The sequence below is a fragment of the Lepisosteus platostomus genome, chromosome 2, assembly GCF_059453375.1.
Source record: "Lepisosteus platostomus isolate fLepPlt1 chromosome 2, fLepPlt1.hap1, whole genome shotgun sequence".
NCBI classification, from domain to species: domain Eukaryota; kingdom Metazoa; phylum Chordata; class Actinopteri; order Semionotiformes; family Lepisosteidae; genus Lepisosteus; species Lepisosteus platostomus.
Window position 1 is genome coordinate 51597971 of NC_142612.1, and position 24130 is coordinate 51622100.

Here is a 24130-nt window from a genome sequence, read left to right on the forward strand (position 1 = left end):
GCCGATCTGTGCCAAGACTAAGGCAGGGGCTTCCTTGAGCCAAAATGTTTCAACAAGATTGTACAGGAAAGGACGAAGTGTTGTGTGATTCATTTTACAGTTGTTTTACAGCAAAATTGTTAACTTTGAGCTTAAGTATTTGACAACACCACAAAGCACACAAAAAAGAAGGCCTTAAAGGTTAGATCGAGGGCCTATAACCTTGACCCCTGGAGGTCCAAATCTAGCATGCTTTATATTTATGTGATTAAATCATCAATTTTCAAAGACTTTGAACTATTCAGTTGTTAATCAGGAGGTTGTTCAGTAATATTTGTGAACATTTGGAACAAAAAAATAACATGACAGTACTGTATTGAAATGACAATAAGCAAGAGCATGGTCCATTCCTGTATCTGACACAGCTGCTCTTATGTGCTAGCAAATAGTGAGAAAGTTCTTCACCTAGTTTCATATCACATTTCCAGGAACAGTGTCATGATTATCAAGTAGTTGCATCGAAAAGATGAGATCTCTTATGACTGCAACCACTATCACTATACTGAGTCAAACAATTGGAAATTCAGATCCAGAGAGCCACCTTCTAAAACTGCCACCTACTGGTCTGCCAACACACTGACGGAAGCAACCTTGTTTTTCTTAGGTCTCCCAATTCCACAAGCGGCCAGGCTCAGCCTCTTCATTCCTGTCTTGAGCTCTCATGACTTAACTAGACATTAATACTATGTGTGGAGTGCTACTGTATTGGTATAGTTTGTATGTTGTCCCTTATTCACATAGGTTTCCTCCCATCCTCCAAAAATGGTCTACCCCATCGTGCACTTGTCACTTGTTGGAATAAGTTCTGGCTCCCCTCTGTCCCTGCGATGGATCAAGAAAAAATGTAATTTTTAGCTCCCATGTTGTTCATACCCTCATAGGTCTACTGTAGGGGTCCAGTCCTGGGGGGTGGGTGATACCTGCAATATTTCTAGGTTTCTTTAAATCAGCAACACCTGAAGGGCTGGAATAAGCAGTTAAAATGGTCCTGTAAGCCCAATAATCAGTTGATTAACAATGTCAAAAGTCAGCTATAAACAAAAACTTTCAACATTCACACCTAACCTCCAGGACTGGACCCCTTGGCATATTGCATTTCAAGAAAATTGTTATATTACAGAAAAATTAATTCCTTGTGCCAAAAGACCACAGTCAAGGTTTCACAGGCAACAGTCTTCAATGGGTTAAGAACAAAGTTAAGACAAGTGAAGTGAACAACTAATTGAAATGAAGTCTAGTCCAGGGCAGAATAAAAACCAAAAGACACGGCAGTCCTTTCAGAGTGGTTCTCGGGAGGCTGTTCAATTGTTTCACTTTTAAAAAAACATAATGTAGTACAGCTGGATTAGGTGGACATTTTATTAATATTCAAAACAGTACAGACAAAAAGCAACAAATTCAAATATACCTATATATTCATAAGCCTTGATTATTACTAATCTTGGACAGTACCATAAATTAAATAAGACCAAGCACCATGACATCATTACTGAGTACAGATCATTCTTCAATTTTACAAACTGATCCTTGACTTTGGACAGCTTAGTGAGGATCTTATTTCAGTCAGCTGTCATCTTTATATTCATACACCTGTAAGTACGTATGCATTTTTCTACAATCCTAACCTTCCTATGTCACTTTAAAAATAAATCCACATTGAATAGTAGTTTTAGAGTTTAGGTTTTTATTAACATCTTAAGTTTAAAATCTTGAAATTTACAAGTAACCTTAAATTCTCCACTCGTTAAGTTCATTTGAGTTAGCGAGACTTCAGATTCCTGAGAATACTGTTCTCCCAAAGAGCAGCTGGGACAACCCTGCACAGACGAGAATCTGTTGCAGGAGTCCAGCTACGCGTTTGCATTCCTGCCATCTGGATAATTTAACACCCTCTCCTGCTGGACAGCACTTACATCATCAAGGACTAACTGGGTAAAAGGTTTTCACTGAAATGAATTGAGGTCATTTCTCACATGGCATGAGAGGTTTTCCTGTAGATGGCTAGTGACGGGTAAATACCAGTTCTCCCCTGATTCCTTCAGCACAGCCACATTATTCATATATTCATTTGCATTCAATGTAACTGCCATCTAACAGGTTTGTACCGGAGACCAGCAACTGACCAGTAAGGACCAGTAATTAGCTGACCGTCATGTTTAGGCCGTTTAGGTTTCAGAAAGTCCATAATAGTTAGGACAGATTGCCATTACCCAGTTTATCATAGTGGAACCTCCACGTAATGCTACCTAGCAGAACCTCAGCAGGAAAGATGAGAAGAGATTTCTCACATGTCCCAGAGCAAAAAGACTGACCCAGCCAGCCCCACAAGGGGTCAAAACATCAAAGAAGGGACAGAGTGGTAGCAGTAAATGGGATCAGAGAGGGAACGGTCTGTGGCACTATGCGTATGCTACAGGGTGAGTCTCAGGATTTCCACATGTAGCAATAGTCCTTCATCTGCAGCTGCCGGAGAGCGTTCTTGCCCAGTGTGGCAGGTCCCATTAGCTGTTGCACAGTGTCAGGGTGCAGCCCGCAACCTTCCAGGCCCTGTGCCACACCATCCTGGAAGGGAGAAAGGAAATCAGCACCAGTGAGATACAGTCTCCTGTCATTCATTTTCACTAGGTTTAGCCCTATCTATCAATATCAACTTAAAAAAACAATATTGTGAAATTTGTTTTTCAGCAGAGTAATAATGATGAATCAGTTATGCTATGAAATACACACATCAACCGGTTGCACCAATGTTGCCAAGAACCTGCCTTCCAAGCTAAGCACATTATAATTATAAGGCTGCCACAGGTACCTAAAACACAAACCAGTGCTCACAGAACAGCAGTAGCCCTGAACGTGTGGACTCACCTGCATGGGCTCACCCAGGGGGCAAGGTGCAGTGTTGAGGACGGCAGTAGGTTCGTGAGTGTACAGTCCTGCCGAGAAAGAGCCCTGCTGGGTCAGACGTAACAGGAGGGTGAGTGCATGGAGAGCATGGGGCATCACCGGGCCTGTGATCTCCAAACTGTGCAGGTCCTGAAAGCCATTCCGCACCTGGGTCTTCACATTCACACTGCGTGCCTACACAGACAACAGCAAGGATGGGTATCGGAAGAGGATGGTGACTATGGATGGGCAGACTTGCAAAGTGACGGGCAGCATTCAGGAGAAAAATCAATGGGTAAAAGAAGTGTATGACATGAATAGAATGGATTGGTCAAGGAGCAGCTATAAGATCTGATGACCCAAAAAAACAACTGAGGGCGACATTGAAGATAAGCAGGGAAGGGAGAGGGGCTCACCTTAAGAGTGCGTAGGGTGGCCCCTCTGAAAGCAACAGGGGCCAAGAGGGTGGGAGGCAGACCAGCCTGTGGTCCCGCAACTGCAGTCAGGCCCTTGCAATTGATGAGGAAATTGAGCAGGATGAAGGTGCTGGGTCCCTCCACCAGCACCACTGATTCAGGCTTGTGGTCCAGACGTGCCTCACTGTGCTCTTTTCGGCTGAAGCAGAAAGTCAGGGAACATAGCAGCACAGGTCCGAAACAGCACACAGTGCCACCTCAAGAATGTAATAGTCCATGTCTGCCTGGCCACAGGACTAAAGGGAAATTGCACAGAAAGCAGATTCCTTTCTAACTTTAAACTTCGCTCCCAAAGCTATGAATAAGAACGGCATTTTCACTTCTGTCAGCACCGGAACATATGTTCTTTGGGAGGTTAAAAGGATTCAGACTCAGGCCTCCTGAGGTACGCCCTTCATTAAAATTTCTTTACTCAACTTAATTTGTTTAAGGTAAAACCTTAAGCACTTTGATCCTTCCTCAATTTAGTGCTTCTTGTGGAACACTTACCTAAAGAGAAGTGCTCCACAAGAACACTCTGGCAGCAAAAGAGGAAAATGGAAAGAGTAAAACATAACTTTTTTTAGCATCCCTACAATGAGACAGTGATTGCACAGCTAAAGGATACAGCTTAATGAAGGCTGAATTAGGTTTCTTTATCTTATCCTGGACCCCCATCTCCTCCAGCCATGAGAATACTCCATCGTCATCTTCATCCACATCTTCTCCACTATCTTCAGGGGCCCTGCAACACCACCATCATATGACCTCATTCAGGAATCTTAAAACATTTTGCAACCCTCACAGATCTTTTTAAACAAAAAACATTAAAAACTGGGGCCTAGATATATACAGGTCAGTTCATGATAGAAAATGATCAAAAATAGATTTAACAAGCAGCATTAGTGAAGAAGTGGTTAGGACCAGGTGCTCTTGTACCCTGGAGAAAGGTACTTCACAAACATTGTTCCCATAAAATGGCCTGCTCTATAAATGGGCTTTAAATTATTATTGTAAATGAGAATATTCTCAATTGTCTCAAATCACATCAAAATATCACTCAGCACTACTAAGTTTCAAAGATTAAATTAACAGATACACATGTAATAAGAAAGAGCTCTGAAGACAATTTTAGGAACTGAAATTACAAAGTACAAACATTTAAATGGACTTATACCTCTGGGGTAATTATTTGGGGTTTAGACAAAAGGGCTTAGTAAAAGCAGTACAGTGTCAACAGCCTCCAGGTCCCAGGCTCACCCTGCACTGTGCTCTTCCTCTCCAGGCTCTGCTCCTGAACCATCAGGTTCTGGCTCAGCTTCCTGCCCAGTGGAACCAGGGCCCCTGCATTTTCTCTTCTCCTCCACCAGGGGCAGCATGAATTCTATCCCTGGGGGCAGATTCAAAACTGCAAGTCAGAGACCACACTGGTGTGTAGGTATGCAAGTGTGAAAAAGTTTAATAACTAAACTACTCCTCGCTGGCCCTTGAGACAGAAATCACATTTTTATAGGTCAATTTACTTACAAGACCCATGAACTAAGATTTCACATGGAACGAAGAATGGAATGCAGCAGCCTTGAAGAATGAAGCTGGCAAGACTGGCACACTTACCCTCGCTCCTCATGGCTTCACGGAGCCCGAGCGTGGTGGGGGACAGCAGCGCTGTGATGCTGCGTGTGCCGCTGAGCCCGGCTGCTCTGAACAGCACAGTGAATTGGTAACTGCACAGGTAGAAATAAGGACACAGCCGAGCCCGGAGCAGGCTGTACAAGGACGTGACGCTCACACACCTGAAATGGAGAACCAGATGAGAACCAGCCTTTGAATGCGTTCTACAAACATTGAGAAAATATGATCAGTCTGGCCGGGCGACAAGGCCACTTTTGTGTGTCAAGTCAGAAAATGTAATTTAAAAGGAAACAAAAAAGGACATTTTCATGAAATAGATTTAAAAAAAAAACTTAGGTGGTTAGTTTGGCACTGGCCTTTTTGTTTAAGTCTTAGAGCTTTCCACTGCACAGCCTATCAAAGCTCCCAGCTCTCAAGGGCACAGAGATTTCCTATCAAGAAGGCATCTTTAACAGCAGCACTCTCTATCATTTAAGGCAGTGGTTCTCAAACTTTTTGGACCAAGTACCACCCCTAATCCAACCAAAGCATCCAAGTACCACCTACAAGTCATCATCTCATAGGAACCCCAGAAATTCTCAATGACCAAAAAGAGCACGCATGCACACACACTCACACATACATATAATAAATATTATAATAATAAACTTTATTTGATATAGCCCCTTTAAAGGTGGCTTCTTAAAGTGTTTTACAGAAAAAAAACATTAACAACAACTAATAAAAAAGCACCATTTCAGTGAGAGGGGTGAGCCTGTTTAGTTGAGCAAAGCAGATGTGAATTAATTTTTCGAGCCTTGATACAATTCACAACAGAGTCTAACAGATATTAAATCGTCAGGCATTTTCTTGACGGCAAAGGTCTCGCGGTGGATGTTGTAATGCGTACATTAATTTCTGGAGCAACCTCTCTAATTCGTGCAACTACACCGTTATGTTGGCTTGTCATTGCTCTAGCACCGTCTGTACAAACTCAGATGCATTTTATCCAGTCGAGGCCATTCTCTTCGATAAATTCATTCAGAAGCTGAAATATGTGCTCTCCTGTAGTTCCTGTTGGTAGCGGTTTACAGAACAGAAAGTCTTCATGGGACATACCCTCAAACTCGTATCTAACGTAAATGAGCAAATTGGCCAAATCGACTACAGACTCATCTAATTGCAGTGAAAAACATCTGCTCATCTTTACACGCTCTATCAGTGTACTTTTGATATAATCCTTCATTTCAATAATTCTATGAATGGCTGTGTCTTTCAGGGGGAGGGGGGCAGCAGGTCAAGCTGTTTAGCAGCTTTTTCTCTACACATAATACGCGTCAAATTTTTTGCCAACGGTAAATAAGGTTCTTCAAAAATAGTGTATCTTACCTGCTTTTGCAATCCGCAAGCTTGCATTTTTCCGCGTTTCTGTTTTTATTTCCGTATTTATTTAAAGTTTTTATTTCATGCGCATAGGAGCGAAACACAGAGACGCTCAGTGTATTTTTCTCAAATTAGAACAGTTCTTAAATATTTTGTTATCACGCTTTCGTGTGCTCACAAGATTACCTGCATTCGTAGCACGTATTTCTATGTATTCCTGTGTTTACAACGTTGGCATTGTTCCAAAATCATGCACATTCTCCTTTCACCCGATTTGCTGGAGAAACAGTAGCTTTTTTTAAATACAATTGGTCACTTGCATCCGTAGCACGCATTCCTATAGAGTGGTATAGAACTACAGAGTATCTCGTGTCCACTGAAGTATTAGCGCGCACTGTATCGTAGTACGTAGGCTGCATATTCGACACGTATTAAAATACAAAATATGAAAACCCGTCCCGATTTTTTAGCGCACACGACACAGTTCCAGGGTCATTTGGCGTACCACCTGGCGGCACTCCACGTACCACTGCCGGTACGTGTACCACAGTTTGAGAACCACTGATTTAAGGTAAGAGAATGCAATGCTTTTGGTCACTGTGGAAAGGGCTTAAGTCAAATTAACAATCACAGTTACGGTACCCATAAAAATAAGTACATAAATGCCCGAAAAAAGTAAGCAACCTGCAGACAGACTGTCTTTGCCACTCACCACTCACTCATCAGGCTCTGCTGCAGTGCTTCGTCTTGGGCCCAGGGAGCGCTCTTCCCAGACAGCTTGCGCTCAGCACCAATCCGAGGGAAGAGGGGCAGCCAGGGCAGGGAAGGGTGCTGCCAGTACACCAGGCTCTGCTGGAAGGCACAGCGCAAATCTGGGCTGTTCTGCAGTTCCTGAATAAAGCAAGACACACATGGAGTCAACATTAGTGAAACAAGTAGGTACCCCTTCAATGTACTCGAGTTTCCCTTGAGTGGGGAGTTACAAAGCAGAAAACACAGGCAATATACAACTGGGCAACAACTGTCTGCTCTGTAAATTGTTTTTACTGCATTGTGCAGCACTGCAGACTAAACGTACTTACTGGATGTTTACTGCACAGTGAGCAATTTTCAATGGGATGTTTTGGATGCCAGGCATTGAGTTCCCTCCTCCTGATACACTAAACACTCCCAGACAATAAATATCACCACACACTTCTATCATCTACAGAAATTCTCAACAACTGACCCACTGCTCAACGGCTACCCACACTGCCACCTCCCACAATCAAAAACAAGTCACTCTTAGCTAATCTCTTCAAATTGAAAAAGAAATTCCTGCCCCCCCCCCAACGTTGCAGGTTATGAAATTTGTGGTGTGTGGACCCTCTGTACCTGATTGTGGGACAGCAGGTTGGCATGGGTGGCACGGCAATGCTGGACCAATCCCTGGGCCTCCTCCTGTGCTTTGAGGTTTTCTGCCCAGGCAAAGGGGCGAGGGGAGGTGAAGAGGAGACGCGTCTTGAGGCTCCAATCTGGAGGGAACTGAGTGCAGGGAGTGTCGGATGCGGCCGCGGTCACAGCTGGGACCACAGAGTCCTGGGAGAGAGGGAATGCGGTGAGGTCATTTGTACAGACAACTGCGAGCGATCACCATGTCCCCCATTTACACTAGACTGTTGCAAACATCAAGCCAAACAAGAAGACTCTACTATTTTCTTTCTCAAGCCCAGAGGTTTATCAGGCTGGAGATCCTCCCAGGTTGCCGAAGTTAAACTGGTCTGGGGGAAAACGGCTGTCCTGAGCGTGGGAGCACAGGGATCAGTTCCAGTTTTCAATCCCAAACCCCTTTTCTCACCAATTCCAATTCCTTTTTTACATTTAGGGAACTGGAACAAAAGCGGAACAAGAATTGAAAAATGAGAATGAAAAATGCCAATCCATCACAGCGTTAGTACTTATACCAGAGGTACTAATGTATACAGTACTGGGGGACAGGAATAATTTGGGAAACAAATTGTTCCATGCAACATCAATGTCTACAGGTTAGGAAATGCTTCTGGTTAAGAATCCAAAGCACTAACAACACTACTTTCTACAGACTTTACAAAATGCATTTCAACAGTCTTTGGAAGGCAAAATACCCCGGAGTAAAACCCAACGATCTTGTAGTCGTATCTTACAATTCAGGGTAGCTGCAGCCTATCCTAGCATGCAACAAGTGCAAGGCAGGATACACCCTGTATGGGCACCGGTCCATCGTGGGCACACACTCACACCACGGCCAGTTTTCCCACTAGCCAATTAACCTACCAATATGTTTTGGGACTGTGGGAGGAAACTCACATGAATACAGAAGAACATACAAGCTCCACACAGATAACACCCCAGGTCCAGAATTGAACCCAGGGCCTCTGCACTGAGAGGCAGCAATACACTTACCACTCCTGCTTAGGAACAAAACCATCATAAACAAAAACATACTGACCAAGTAAATGTGAGGATGAGCTGTCTGTTTTGAAAACATCTCTCTCTCCAAAAGGGAATCATCTTCTGGAAGAGAAAGTTCCACCTGGAAATTAAAAGAAAAGGCAGCTACATATCAGGTGCAAAAGAGATGTCACCTTAACTGACTGCAGGCAACACCCTCATTTGAAACTGCCACTAAGAGTGGACATTCAGAGGCCATGACATGCCAACTGTCCTACTACTCTCCCAGTGTGCATTGTATTAATCACTTGCACTGTTGCACTCAATGTAAATTCCTATACTACACCACCTAAACTCATAAACTCTGCAGCATATTTTGAAAATATGAAAAGATGAAAAGATGTTCATTTCTAAACATTAGGTTTACTTGCATAATTTAATTTTTATTTAAAATCGCATCAGAGTGAGACATCACCGATTATAACCACATGTGAGGACGCTGGTGTAGTGTATAAGTAACACTGCATTAAGAAAGGGACTTCTTACCTTGAAGGGTTCTCGGCTGTGCGTCTCTGCAAGAACACGCCGTGTGCAGAGGCCGCGTTCCAAGACGCTCAGTCCCTGTGGACCGTTCTCTCCCTCGGCCTCCAGGGGCTTGCACCCCGCCGGTCCGTCTCCCCCCTGGCAGTCCTCCACGGCCCTCTTTTTCGGGCTGTTGTACGTGTTCTCGATGCTAGCGAAGGGGTTCCTGCGCTTTTGGCCACCCGTGCGCACCGCGGAGCCCAGAAAGGGTCCCGGAGAGAAGGGCCTGATCCCGGAAAGCGCACCCCCCGGACTGGCCCCGGAGCTGCAGCCGCCAGAGGTCAACACTTCGCTGCGGGAGCGCTGTCGCTGCCTCCGCAACCGCAGAGTGTCTGCAGGTCTCTTGAAGCTCGGAGAGTAGCCTGCGTGTTCAGACATGGTCGCTTTCGATGCTACTTTTATTTTCTAAAACAAGGTGTCCAGCTGCGCCAAACTTCCCTCGGTGTGAAGAATGTAAATCTTCACCGTCTGTAAACTACAAAACAACCCCGAATTAAAGCGTACTTTACCCGCGCAAAGCTGTTTGATGTGACGAGCAATTGAGATTTTCTGTTTTTTTTTTCCTGTTACTGTTTCTGTACTTCCAACAACTGAACCCCGCCAAGTCGCAAACCTTCAGATCGCCTCTCTATATGAAAGACAGCACATACCACCAATTACGAGAAAATGTACTCCTAAAATAAGGAATACAAAAACATTTTAAGAACTAACTTTTATCGCGAACAATGATAAATTCCGTCCTCTTTTTATATGACGTAAGAGTTCCAAATCTCTATATTATTTCGATGCTTCTTCACTCCATCTGATTTTATCTTATTGCTCTGTGAGGACAAATTTCGCGCGTAATACAAGCACGCCACAATACACTGACGTAATGACGTCACTCTCCCGGCAATTTCCTGGGCAGGTCCTAGAGCGAGATGCTTACGTACGCTCTCCCGAGTTTAACATGTGATTGTGCTGTACGTCCAGTTATCAACATTGTAGTGAGCGGGCAGGAGCTGGATATATTGTATGTTTTTAATTCAGACAAAATAGAATAGATTGATCAATCAACTAGGATTTTGGGTTCATATCTGGAAGGTTGTTCACATTTCTAGTGAGTTACTGCTGTTGTCACTTTAGGCAAGATACTTCAACAAATTGTTCTAACAAAATATCCAGTTATATGAATGAGTGAAAATGTCTATTTATAAAATTGTCAGCCAAATTAAAAATATATATCAAAGATACTTGTCAGCAACAAAAATCATGTACATGTACAGTTTATGTACTTTTATTTATTAAATAAAATCCGTTAAATGCGTTATGCTTTTCATTCCAAAGGACCTAAAAGTGCTTTATGAAGGAGAGGGGACTCCTAAAATTAAGGGCCTCTAGGAAATTTTGAAAGAATGTATATTATTAAGTTGGCTGACAATTTTATAAAGAGACATTTTCACTCATTAATGTCTTTGGTGGTCTCCCATCTCTTTTTTTAAGGGGCAGCTTTGCTTAGCTCCTGAAATATGATTAAATCGGGCTACAGATAGTAGCTTGATTGCGCTCCTAGAAGTAACAGAATTAGTATGAGTAACGGCATTTACAATATATTTTAAATCCACCCTTACAAATCGATCCCAAATTAACTGTCACTCGTGAAGAGCTGTGTAAAATAGAAAAGACATATTCAATTCAATTCAATGTATTTTTATATAGCGCCTTTCTCATCAAGGTTGGCCCAAGGCGCTTCATGACATATGACTTTAAAACAATCATCACGTTCAGGGTATTATTTATACTATTTCAACTGAAAAACGGGGAAAACGTTCTTCTAATTTCTGTTACCGGAATCCTCCGATCTTTTACATGAAAGACTGCATACGATTGTTATATACACGCCATGACATAATTTGTCCACTAGATGACGCACTTTCTCCGTACAATACAACAGATTGCGATACTCAGTAAACCGGTTAATTCACCCGTAGAGAAGTACCCGATTTTGAGACAACAAGGGAGTGTTAAAGGCAGTATCGGTGTGCCAGGCCGGGTATTCGGGAATAGAGCTACGCTGTGCAGACACCATCAGCACTGATTCTGAAACGACTTGTCACAGTCTTTAAAAAAAAAAAAACTCTACTATGAATTCATGATAGGGTAGTTCTTCCAAATTTGGTTCCCATTTTTTAAAGGGATTTTACAAGTTCAAAAGTGCAGATTAAAAAGATACTATCTAGATGCAGAAAAGCATTGCATAATTAAAGATTTATTTGTATAAATATTCTTTCAAACACAGTCTGGCAAAGTTATTCAGATTATGTATAGTTACACGTCTGCTTCCCCTACTGTCAACAGGCATCAAAAAAGTGCCAGCTTCCAATATGCTTGCGTTTTCTTGGCAAACATACATCTAGCTTACAAAGAGATGAAAAGTATGGCTTTGGTTGAATGGAAGTCAGATTCGTGGCAGACTCTCACACCCTGTTTGTAAACACAATGCCTGAGCAAAGTTCCACACTGCTCAGCTTAGTGTCACACAGCTCCAGATGGGACAGAGTGTGGTTGCCTATGTGTTTTTGTATCAGGTTAAGGATATTGTAAATTATACATCCTTTATGCCAGCTCTAACAGTTCTGTTAGTATTGCATAACAGGAGGACATCTGAATAACTGCCCCCCAGCTAAACATATGGAAGATATGTTGGGAAGCAAAGTGCTTGGCACTTCCTGACTGGGACATGTGAGGGTAGACCAGAGTCCCTTGTTGTTTTGTAGTTGTCAATACGCACAACCCCCTACACACACTCATTCTCGCTCAGGCAGCTGACACACAGTTAGCAGCCCCCCAGCTAAACATATGGAAGATATGTTGGGAAGCAAAGTGCTTGGCACTTCCTGACTGGGACATGTGAGGGTAGACCAGAGTCCCTTGTTGTTTTGTAGTTGTCAATACGCACAACCCCCTACACACACTCATTCTCGCTCAGGCAGCTGACACACAGTTAGCAGCCACAGTGGTTTCGCTATCATTAAATCTAGTTTGAGGTTCAGTTCCAGCCTGACTCTGTGGTCAGGTGAGGTTGGCATGTCGCTTCTGTTGAGTTTAACCCTGACAAGTCTGTGCTGTGCTGGGTTGGGCTCAGATGTATGGAGCTGGAAAACATGCAGGCCTTGAGACAGATGATTTTGTTTTCTGAGGGCCTTGCCAACCGAAGCTGCCCTCACCTATTTTTACCCTGTGAATAAAATGTGTGATAGATGGGTCTGTTGGTCTCCTCTCATTTGTAACTTTTTTTAGTAGTAAGGATTGCAGCCTGTGGGTTTTAAAGACATTTAGAATTTGAGGAAACTATGATTTAGTCCTAAAGGCTATGCTTCTTCTTCATCCTTGGTAAGAGTGCACATTACGATTAGTCCCCCCTGCTGTATCTGCCTGTCAGGAACAGTCACTCCACCTCCGTCCTGGGGAAGGGTGGTGCGGGCAGAAAGCAGGTCTGGGCTTGCCGAGCATGCTGTGTGTTGAAAATTCCTCTGGAGTTCAGGAATAGCTGTGGAGTTTGTGGGAGGAGGTTGGGGGTGAAGAGACTGGCATTAAGTCAGAAACCCACATGTTCCTGTTCCATCAAGGCAAAGTGACATTGCTGGGAGAGAGGGAAAGTTGACAGACGCAGGAAAGGAGGAAGAAGAGGCAGAGCAACAAAGTGGGAAGGACAGTAAGGGAGGCAGGAGGGTGCAGAGTGAAGGTGACACACTCAGTAAGAAAGGCACAGGGAGAGGTAGTGTTGATCACATGTGCCTGGCCAAGACAGAAAAGACAGAAGAGTTCAAAGCAGAGCATCCAGAATAATCCCGGTTCAAAAAGGAAAGGCATAGACAGATAGTTTGAAAGATTTATGTATCTTCAGTCCTACATAGAGGGGATTACAAGGTGACCTGCTACAAAGTATTCGGAATACTGAAGGGCATTGGTAAAGTTAACCCAATGGATTGCTTCATACTTAGCTAAAGAAGAAGTGGAATTTACATGAAAATATGTGTCTAGGACTGAGGGGGTGAAAGTCTCTGTGCAAAGGGTGATGGGCATGTGAACCAAGCTGCCAAGTCATAATGTAAGTTCTCCAGGAAGCTGATCCCCTGGGATTCCCTGAAGAGCAATACCCCTGGGAAATATCCCTGATGATCTTTTCAGATCAGTTAGGAAAAAGCCACTCAATGGACATGTTAGCTAGAACGGTCTTGTCTTTTTTTGTAGCCTCCTTAATGTGTTTCATAAATTCTCCAAGATCTGAGACCTGCTCTTTGCAATCAAAACACAGAGGTGGACAAACAAGTGTTAGAAAAGAAAGGCAAAGGACACAGGAGCATGGTTCCAGCTACACAACTGTATTTATATTTATAAAATAAAATTAAACTAAAAAATACAACAAAACAATAAAAAAATATTTCCAGAAGTGAAAAAGCACAGTGTTGTGTAGTAACATAAAGCCTCAATGACTTTTTCAGGCATTCATTTACAATCAAGGACTATTTACACAAAGTGAGTTCTTTCTGTGAGTTCAGCCCATTGGCCTCAGAGTGTATAAAACCCCAGGCAGCAGGAGGGACACAGCGAGAGAATATTCTCACAGCTGCAGCCAGCAGGAAGGAGAGGTGGCCAGTGTGCTGTTGACCACTCATGTCCTGGGCTTGCCCTGTACCACTTTCATTGTGCCACAGTGAAGTCTGAAAACACAGAGGGCCTTAACCAGTCCTTCAGACAAAGACAAGCATCTCCTGCAGCATTTACAAGGATCATTTAATTACCAACTGACTAAGACCTGGGAGGAAATGGTTCTTTTAATTTGTGCACTTCATCTTGTAATTAGATGAATTCAATAATTGAAAGGTGGGCTGGAGTGAGACCCATCAGTCACTGCAGCTTGTGTAGGAATAGGTTCTCTCCCCACAATACAGCAGCCTCTACCATGACACAGAAGGCTTAAAGGCATCAATGGCTCTCAGAGTTGGTTGTACTGTACCAGAGTGGCTCTCCATGCAAACAGGAGTCCAGCTCGTGGACCTCAGAGTAATACGCTCCTAACCTTTTCAGGAATCTATATCTGTCTGCCCTGTCACATTTCCCTTACAATAGCCATAACAAGATCCCATACTGATCATAAGACCAGTTTTAGCCCAAATGCTAGCACTAATCCCTGCATAAAGCCTAGCCTTAACTTTAACCCCTAAAAAATCTTTCATGATAACTCAGGAAATCAATCTTCCATCTCTTTTTTTGAGTAACACAAAATACCACAATTCACTACCGACTGTCAACCAAAAATTCTTAAAAGTTGGAAAATGCTGACATTTAAAGATAAGGCTTGCACAAAATTTTGAGACTGGGTTTTCTGGAACTTGTACAGGTGAGCCCAATCTGGACCGATATCCCTCTACTGCCAGCCCAACTGCGTACTGCACCATTTCCTATATGTTATGTGTTACATTATCAAATATTAATGCAAAATTGAACATCTTTCACAAATTCCCACTTGCTCTGCTCTGTTTTACATTGTGCTGTCATCTAAGAATGGATGAATCCCAAAAACAAATTAATCATGTTGGGTTTTTGGAACACTGTCCAGACAGAGAATGTTTGCAGTTTGATTTTCTATGTGATACTGAATAGATCTTTTTATATGCACACGCGATTTGTACCATTCACTCTCGTCTCTCCCTGGCGCCGATGTGAAAGGGCTTTTGTGGGGTGACACCTCTGTGGGGTTCCTGCGCTCAGGAGCAGTGACAGCGCTGGCGACACTAGAAGCAAACCAGCACCCTTGCACACCAAAACGTCTCTTCACAGTCTATCACATGTTCATCATTCACAGTTTCTGTGTTTTCTTCTTTGCAGACTTCAAATGATGTTATAATAATTAAGAATAACAAGAACAATTATAAAAATCAGCAGTACATTCAAAAACAAGAAGAAGAAAACAAATCATTGGTTTTTCCTCCTTTACATCCTCCCACATTGTTCCCCTGTTGCTAGCCTTCACTATTTACAATCTTCTTGATACAAAAAGAATGAATTCAGTGAGCAAGTGGAAGTGCAAAGTGTTTGGCCACAGGTCCTCCAACCCTGTCTGGGAGTGAGCATGAAGGGGGTGTAGGGATCAATATGGCCGCCACACAGCCTCTTCCAGACGGCCTGCGCCAGTGGCCATGTTGGTAGGGGAGCTGCTGTGACTTCCTTCTGTCTCCACTGCTTCATTTTGATTGGGCAGGGAAGGATTTAGCAGGGCGGAGCCTGTGGATGCATTGGTGCAGGGAGGGAGGATGCGAGGAGGAGAACGTTCACCCCCAGACATCATGGAGAACTGGTATGAGCCGGCAGCGGTGCTGTAGTACAAGTGGTAGGGGGGCGAGCTGGTCTGGAAGGCCCCAGTCTGGCCCTGAGAGGAGCCCCCAGGGTACGGTGGGGGCAGATAGGTGTGGTAGCGTGCGGTGCCTGTCATGGCTGGCATGCCGATGCCAATGGCGGTGGTGACCGGTGTGGGGGTGTAGGTAAATGCTCCAGGGTAGTGCATGCGTGGGTCAGGGAAGCGACTCTCTGGCAGCGAAGGCAGCGAGGAGAACTGGCGCTCCAGCCCCACCCGGGGGTCACTGAATGCTGTCAGCTCCGAACCTAATGATAAAGCACAGAGGTCAGGGGCCATACAGCACCAACACTGCACACTTTCTTTAAACACAGAAACTCCAGACCAAATTCCAAACATGGTACTAACCCTTGCCCTTGGTTATGGCTATGAACAGGGTAAAAAGGTGGAGAGTAAGGATAGGATTGTGGTAGGTAAAAAAAATGTATCTGGGTTTACAATTTAGAAGTGACAGTAACCTAACTGTAACTGTACACAATAAAAACACAAAACATGAGAACATCAGAAAAGTTGCAAAAAGAGGAGACCATTCAACCCATCTAGCTTGTTTAGTAGTTAGTAGATAACTGATGTGTGACTCTTTATGAAAGAAGCCAGAAAACCAGCTTCAACACCATGAGTAGGCTGGTTATTCCATATTCCCACAACACTTAATGTAAAGAAGTGCCTCCTGTTCTCAGTTTTAAATACATTTCCTTGTAGTTTACACTAGTGTCTTATGATTCAAGTCTCACTGTTGATTCAGAAGAAGGAAACTGTACTTTAATTTTAACCCTTGTTGTGTAGAACACATATAGGTAGATCTAGGGTATGCACCTATTACCACTCGTTAAGACAAATTTCCGTACAGGAATAAAAACAGTCTAATAGTGTTAAAGATCAGACCCACTTCTCCTGCAGTTGGATAACCTACTTCCAGTTGGAAGATTAATAAGCAAAATGGATACAATCATACAGTATGCCTGACAAATTGTTCCAGATGGCAATTAAAAAAAATAGATTAAAGATAGATCTCTGCCATAACTAAATTTACTGATCAAAATCTAAAAGCAAGATGTCTTTTATATCTTCCTCCATCCTCATAAAAAATCCTTTGAAGGAACAATTCTAAACCTTACGTTTAGCCATAACACTTTTATAACACTAACTCCATAGCACTTACCCCAGATCTATTCCTTACCCAGTCCAAAATTTGCTGTAGCTGTCACCTCTAACCTTAAACCCTGATAAATGTCTAACCACAAATGAAGCTCTCCTCTGCACCTGTGCTCCTGATCATAACCTTAATCCTAAACTCAGACAGATCTCTAATCTTTAATCTCATACCCAGCTCTCACCTGTATCTGTGCTGCTGATCATAACAATAACCATAAATTCAGACAAAATCTCTAACCTCATACAGTACCTAGTCCTCTTCTCGACCTCTGCCCCGTCTCTAACAACTATTAGTTTGTTCAGTCCTCACCTGACAGCCGGCTGGAGAGGTCAGTGAGCGCTGACATGCCGCTGGCCCGTCCAGGTGAGATAGGCGTGGCTGGGTGGACGGAGGGGGTGGAGATCTGACCGAGGTAGGGATAGGACTGCTCATAGGTCCAGGAGGGTGATGTCTGCATCTGCCTGGAGTCTAGAAACAGGACACAAAATGTCACAGGTCAGGTTACTTTGCTAATTGAGTATGACATCTCAGCTCCCACATGGGGGCGCTGCCTATACAGTATCCTTTCTAGACCTGGAATGGACAATACACATTCAATTCAATTTGAATAATAATTTATTGTGCACATTTCACAGATCAACAGCAAAAGATTTATAATTATCTCCATGTTTTTCCTCCAGGTGAATTTTTCCATAATGATTTTAACTGGTTTCCTATTTTCCTTCTTTTCCATACCTAAGCTATGGCTTTCCATGCTTCAGTAAATCTGATTCAGGTATGCAAAGAAAAGTGACAAAGTGAAAAATAAAGACATCAGATCAATGCTGTGACAGAAACCTCCCTCAGCTGCAGCGCAGTGCCTAGGATCAAAGCTGTGACCACAGCCACGACAATTGCACAATGTGGATGATGGAGACTGAGGAGAGCAGGCAGTGTGCCCTTTCCTGTCATCTTAACAAGCTTTGCACCATGATTGCCTGCAGACTCCAGTCTGAATGAGTAGATCAGAGAGGAAGTAAATTAAATACAGGGAATGTGCCTCCTTTAACTGTAGCCAGCCTTGTGAATTCAGAAAAGGGCCTGTTGCCAACACCCAACAGCCCTCTCCCTCTCTGCACTGACTCCAACCCTGAGCTCTGATCAGGAGTGGGCCTCACACACAGGATGAATGTGGTGAGAGGGGGGTGGCCCATTGCAATTGGCACTGTCCACCTCACCGTGCCCCTTTAGTGACTAACAGCCTCTTTCATGTCAAGTACAGAACTTAAGACAGATACTTCTGAGAGTGACACGCTAAATGTGCATTATAAACTGAGCAGGTTGAAAATATTAATGGATTTTCTTTTATGGCCCAATGCACAATCTTGGATCATCATGCAACTAAGCAGAAAACAAACAGGGTGAGATCAGACTGTGTCCTGCTCATGTGAGCTTTTCATACAACTTTTATGATCTGACAATGTGCTCAAGAAGTTCAAGAATATAATCAGATTTTTCAAAACTGAAATATTTGTGGATGCATGACTTGTTTAGTTTAGCATCATTCTGGTTAGTGACCATCCATCTTCCACAGTGGCATTGCAGAAACATACTCCACTGTGGGAGGACAACTCCTACTCAGCCTCACCCAGCTGCTTCTGATTTTCGGCAATATGAAAGGAAAAGTAGAAGAGAAGGAAAAAAAACAAGGTCTTGAATTACTTAATAATCATTTCCTTTGGCAGATTTCCCACTGCTATTTCTGGAAGTGGGATCAGAGGGAAAAGTGAACGAGGCAGGAAACGTCCGAGTCCTGCTCTGCCCTTATTCCTGATCTGTGCCAGGGAGCTCCTGCTGTACTGCTGCAGGCTGGCACTGCTCTCTCTTCCTCCCCACCTGACAGAAACTTGCAGACCCAGTCTCTCTGCCAGCCCAATGCAGGGCCAGTGCTTGCCAGGCCCCCTCGGGAAATGTGGAAGAGAGACAGACAGGAGGCCAAATCACTCCAGCTGTACAAAGACACCACAACCCCAACACAGACACAGATTTTCCACTATTTCCCTCCTTTTTTCCCAGATTAAAGGCAGAATGGCATACCGCAGGAGTTTTCTAATGCCATAAAAAATATTTCCAATTGATTCCATCGTTTTATTTTGTCAAAATGAGCACTGCAGCTGCCTCACCATGTAAACTCCCAATTATTTAGGTCATCTAAGTATGAAAAAGTGTGCAAGAACATCAAGATCTGATATGGACATCTCCGTATTTTACAGTATCCCCAGCACATCAGTCTTATTTTTCTACGTACGTAGCATGAACTCCTACTAACCATTAGCAGCCAGTCATTTCATATATCACACAATATAAGTGCCCTTTGAATGAAAAACAGTCACAGAGGTGGTTTTATAGAGGGGGATTTTGTACGTATCAACTTCCTGCCAGATCTGTCTCACTTCCTCTCTCGCACCCCTGCTTCCCTCCTTGTGAAGTGTCAAACTTTCCTTTGGCCCCTTGAACAGCAGGCATGGTCTGTTCTCTTACGCTTCGTTCCCGAAACATAAGAGGAAGAGAAAGCAACCCAATACACCATGTATGGAAGCTTGAACATTTTCTCAGAGAGCGGAGATCTGGCTACCCAGTTTTCATGGGAGATGGGACAACCTGGTTAACACATAGCAGCAACATGGATGCAGCTCATGTTGTACTCTTGGCTGTACCCAGGATGACAGCTTTCCTTTGTTTTCTTTTGGGTTCAAATCCCAACTGAGACAGTTGTTGCAGCCATGAGCAAGGAAATTACATCACCCAGATTGCTACAGTAAACTACACAGCAGTATATATGGGTGCAAATGTATAAGGGGCTTTGGATAAAAGAGTTGGCCAAACAAATTAGTAACAATTAGTAAAAATCAGGGCAGCACAGTGGCTCAGTAGTTGGCATTGCTGCCTCAGAGAGCAAGAGCCCTGATTTCAATTCTGGTCCTGGGGTGTTATCTGTGTGGAGTTTATACATTCTCCCCATGTTCAAGTGGGTTTCCTCTGGGTGGTCTGGTTTCCTCCCACAGCCATACATACTGGTAGGTTAATTCGATCCTGGGAAAATTGGTCCTGGAGTGAGTCTGTGTGTGTTTGTGTTTGTGTGTGCCCTGCAATAGACTTGTGCTTGTTACTTGCTGTGATAGGCTCTGGCTGCCCCATGGCCCTTAAATGCAATTATTGACTAGAAAATGGATGGATTGTAAAAACTGTTAAAGTCCTGTTGTAAATTAACAAAAATAAGCTTTCATAAGGATGTGCTATTGCACGAGTGGAGCTCTAAATTTTCTTTTTAAAGTCAGGAAAACTAAAATGAATAAAATACAAGTACAATACAAATAAAAACACTGCAACAGGAGAGACATGGGAGTCCAGGAGTGATCAGCCCATGCAAAGTGAATATTTATATATAATTGTTATATGTGAGAACCATTTACACATAAACCTGTAATAAAATGTAGCTGCACAGAGCTTGGAAACACACCCAAGACTTTTTGGTATCTGAAAATGTTCTTGTGCAATTTTGGGACACTCCTTGTTCTGGGGTGTTCATGTTGAAGAATGGCATATACAATATCTTGTGCCTTTCTGGAGTTCCTAAAAAGAATCTTTATTCGTGTATGGCCAATTTTCATTATCAATCTTTCTCTTGCTCCCAGGCTAGATATTCAGACAGAAAATCTTAAAATAAAAAATGCACCAAAGCAAAAAGAAAATCAGAAAGTGATTAAGAAAAACAGAAGATGAATGATCTTTGGAAAGACACTGGTACTGTTTGACTTCCCCAGCAGTAGGACAAGCAGGTCTTGTCCGGCAACTGCAAAAAAAGTTTGTGTTTTTTCAGTGTGGCAACTTGTTCAGGCTTGTTGCCAGCTTTCTTTTATTTGCTTTGTTCTTAGATCTCTGGTCTGACTTGCCAGGAAGTGTGTCTTCAACTCAGTCAAAAGTTCATACAAGACAGGGAACCAAGCAGCAGTCAGCCTCTTAAGAACCCCACCCCAGCAAGCTGGCAAAGAGCTCATCCACTCCTGCCAACACATGCCAAGGGCATAGCAGGGGTGGGGCTGAGTTGCTGTCAGTTAGTGCTGTTCCTGTTTAACAGCTTGCAGAGTTAAGTAAGACTACATGGTCAGCCTCAGTATCCAAGCATAAAGCATACAGTCAAGCTGTACTAGACATACTACATCTCTGTCTGCTCTGTGCGTCTCCCTGTTGCAATGTGGCATTCATGTTCACTTCAAGACGTACGATTTCCACATGACATGCACCGGTACATGGCACACTAAGCTGAATGCTCACTCCGCCTAAAGATTTCCGGCACTCTCCACCCCACCTCCTCCTTGCACTCACCGGGGATCTGGCTGTGCGTAGGGCTGGCAAAGGGAGCAGTGTGGTTGAGGGGTGGCCGGGGGTTCGGTGTGGGGCTGGGATGGTGGGGGCTAACCCTCATGGCGCTGCGGCGCAGCTGTTCCAACTCACTCAGCCGCTCTGAAAATGCCAGGCTGCCCGGCTTCACCGGCTCCTCCAGCTTCTGACGGTGTCCTGAGAGACACACAGACAGCACAAGCTGCATCACAGCTCACACACAGGGAGGGTCTGAGCAAACAGACTGGCACAACAGGGGCTATTCTTCAATAAGAGACACACCTTAACACTAAACAGTATTAGAGAGTGCTGCATAGAATTAAATACGCTAATAAAGATTTTTGTCAAGCATCTCACAGCCAAAATATTACTTTACTAACCAAAAGAGGAAAAAAAAATTCTTTTAACATTGTTATGCACCCCACCCACTCCAAATTGGCCCATATCAGCACATGTCCTTGGATACAGTGAGACAGAAATTGTGAAGATTAAAGTATATAATAGTATATAATAGGAAATTAAAAACATTTGGAACAATAGAAAACTCAATTGAATCTTCTTTTTAATCCTTCAAGTCTCCTTTAAAAATAAAGAAGGCAAACTGACATTAGCAAAGACAGTTTTATATGACAGTTCATTATGTATCAAATAAAATAGCAACTACTGGCCCCTTCTTAGCCCAACAACTGTTTCTGTTTTCAGCTACCTCAGGCAGTTGTGTCTGAGAACAGTGAATGTGTTCAGAGAAGGCAGGGAGGTGGGAGTGGCCTGAACAGCATTGCGACTTGACACGCCAGTGCCGACCTCACACAGAGACACAGAAAGTGGGATTAATGATTACGGGCCACGAGGGAGAATCTACGTCTCCTGGCCCTCAGCTGTGAAAAACCATCACCGCTCTCCCCCTACACCCGCCCACCGAGAGGAAGTCGGTGCTGAAACTAGAGCTCAAGTCTGAGCCTTTGAAGACACAGCCAAGTGCTCGATGCAAGACCCAGCCTTGCATGCGGCGCCAGCTCCCCAGATTCCAGTCCAAATGGGTTCATCACTGGCAATAAACATGCTGGAGCTAAGATACTAGTACAGCTAGTTTCTACAGGAATAAATACATCTAACCAAGCACTGCTCTGTCACTACAGGCATAAACACAGCTAACCCAACTGTGCTCTGTCACTACAGGAATAAGCACACCTTATGTAGCACAAGTATGTCAGTACAGAAATAAAGCACACATAACCCAGCACAGGTCTGTGACTACAGGAATAAACACACCTAATTAGCACAGGTTGGTCTCTAAGGGAATAAACATACAGTGTCCAGTTGAGCTCTATTACGGCAGGAAAAAACCCACAAACACAAATTCAGTTTTGCCAGTATAAGTATAAATACACCTGGAACTGTCCAGTTCTCTCAAAGCAGAAACTAACACATGTAAATCAGCCCAGCTTTGTACCTACAGGAATAAACACACACATCAACTCTACTGATAACAGAAAAAAACACATCCTGTCCAGTCCAGCTCTGTCCCCACAGGAATAAATACAGGCAGACCAGTCCAGCCCTATAACAAACAAAAAAAATACCTAGACCAGTCCAGCACTATCTCATAGCAAACCTGGACCAGTCCATATCTGTTCCTACAGGAATAAACACCTGAAACAGTCCAGTTTTATTTCCACACCAGGACTAGTCCAACTCCATATCCACAGGAATAAACACACACATATCAGCCTATCACTGGGACTATAGGAATAAATACACCCAGCCTAGGCAGCTGTGTTAATTCTCCATCTGTAGTAAAGATCCTTACTGTCGCTGCCTACAGCCCTGCCTGTTTCTTATTTCCTCTCATTTCCTGCCCTATAGACATTCTCCTTTCCCCTTTTTCATTTTTTTTTCTGACATTAGCCTCAGTATTAAGGAGCAGTAGTGTTCTATGGGGACATTGCTAGTTATTTCTGTTAGGATCTCTATAGAATAATGCAGTTCACTTCTACTTTAGACCGTGCTTACACAATAGTCTGTACTCTCTGTTTTCAGACATTCCACAAGTTCAGAATATCTAGTCACCATTGAATAGAGGTCTAAAACTCAGGATCATATTTTGGTACAGTGCTGCAGAAGTGACATTTTTTTCTGTCTGCACGAGAGTCAGAGCCTCAAAGAGTTTGCAACCATTAGAGCTACATTACCAGAGGCCTGGAACTTAAGGAAATCTGGCTTGAGGTCCATTTAATTCCAAAGTATGAAAAGGCCTAAAAATGTTATATTAAATTATTACCGCTCCTGGAACAAGAAGGCCTGATTCAGTGCCAGTGTTGGCAACAGTAGGTGCTACAGGTTCAAAAGGTGCATGAAAACTTTGGAACTCACGTCTAGGCTCCCGTGGGCCATCCACAGTGATTTTGATGGCGCGGTGGTAGGTGGCCACCTGGGGCGGGTTGGTGAAGACGGTGATGGTCAGGGTGAAGCTTTTTCCTGTGTAGGCAATAACAGCAGTTGATCAGAACATACAAAAAACGGCGCAGGGTGATACAAGGGTGAGGTCTGGAAATTCTTGTCTGTTCTCTGTGCTACACGGAATCAATCTCTTTCGTTTGCAAGTGTAAAGGTTCTGGAGCAGGACACAATCACATAGAGTAGGACTTCTCCTCTTTTTATACTGATGTGAGTCACCAAACTGACAAAGTAAGAAGAGGCACCACTACTTTATTCACATAGACATTACCCATTGCCCATTATTGTTTTACTAATGAAACTGTAATGTAATTAAAAAACATTTGCAATACGTTTGGACAGTTTAAGTACTGTACTCAAGTACAGCTCCACATTTCTACT

General features: G+C 43.4%; 2 protein-coding genes across 7 annotated transcripts in view; both read right to left on the minus strand.

Annotated features, from left to right (window-relative positions):
• Positions 1 to 1384: 1384 nt before the first annotated feature.
• Positions 1385 to 10231, minus strand: donson (DNA replication fork stabilization factor DONSON). The gene is made up of 10 exons (XM_088608190.1): positions 9324 to 10231; positions 8836 to 8919; positions 7743 to 7946; positions 7081 to 7259; positions 4989 to 5167; positions 4635 to 4764; positions 4003 to 4119; positions 3336 to 3534; positions 2902 to 3114; positions 1385 to 2601 (listed from the first exon to the last, which is right to left on the minus strand). The coding sequence occupies exons 1-10, from the start codon at positions 9735 to 9737 to the stop codon at positions 2464 to 2466; spliced, it is 1857 nt and encodes a 618-aa protein (XP_088464316.1). The 5' UTR covers positions 9738 to 10231; the 3' UTR covers positions 1385 to 2463.
• Positions 10232 to 13702: 3471 nt separating this feature from the next.
• runx1 (RUNX family transcription factor 1) overlaps positions 13703 to 24130 on the minus strand; it is a 71644-nt gene continuing 61216 nt past the window's right edge. For 4 of the 6 annotated variants that reach the window (XM_088608216.1, XM_088608224.1, XM_088608243.1 and 1 more), the window contains 4 exons: positions 23666 to 23770; positions 21278 to 21469; positions 17222 to 17380; positions 13703 to 16004 (listed from right to left, as the gene is read on the minus strand). In XM_088608216.1, the coding sequence (XP_088464342.1) occupies positions 15493 to 16004; positions 17222 to 17380; positions 21278 to 21469; positions 23666 to 23770 (968 nt within the window). In that variant the 3' untranslated portion in view covers positions 13703 to 15492. The remainder of the gene's footprint in view (positions 16005 to 17221; positions 17381 to 21277; positions 21470 to 23665; positions 23771 to 24130) is intronic. The other 2 variants (XM_088608234.1, XM_088608262.1) reach the window with 1 other exon arrangement.

What these genes read in the sequence shown, in the direction of transcription:
- donson (XM_088608190.1), bottom strand. Translation starts at nt 9,737, where the DNA reads ATGTCTGAACACGCAGGCTACTCTCCGAGCTTCAAGAGACCTGCAGAC. An exon ending in TGAAGCCATGAGGAGCGAGG is followed by an intron (nt 4,765 to 4,988) that starts GTAAGTGTGCCA and finishes ATCTGCCCCCAG; the next exon opens with GGATAGAATTCATGCTGCCC. An exon ending in AATTCAGCCTTCATTAAGCT is followed by an intron (nt 3,535 to 4,002) that starts GTATCCTTTAGC and finishes TTTCTGCTTCAG; the next exon opens with CCGAAAAGAGCACAGTGAGG.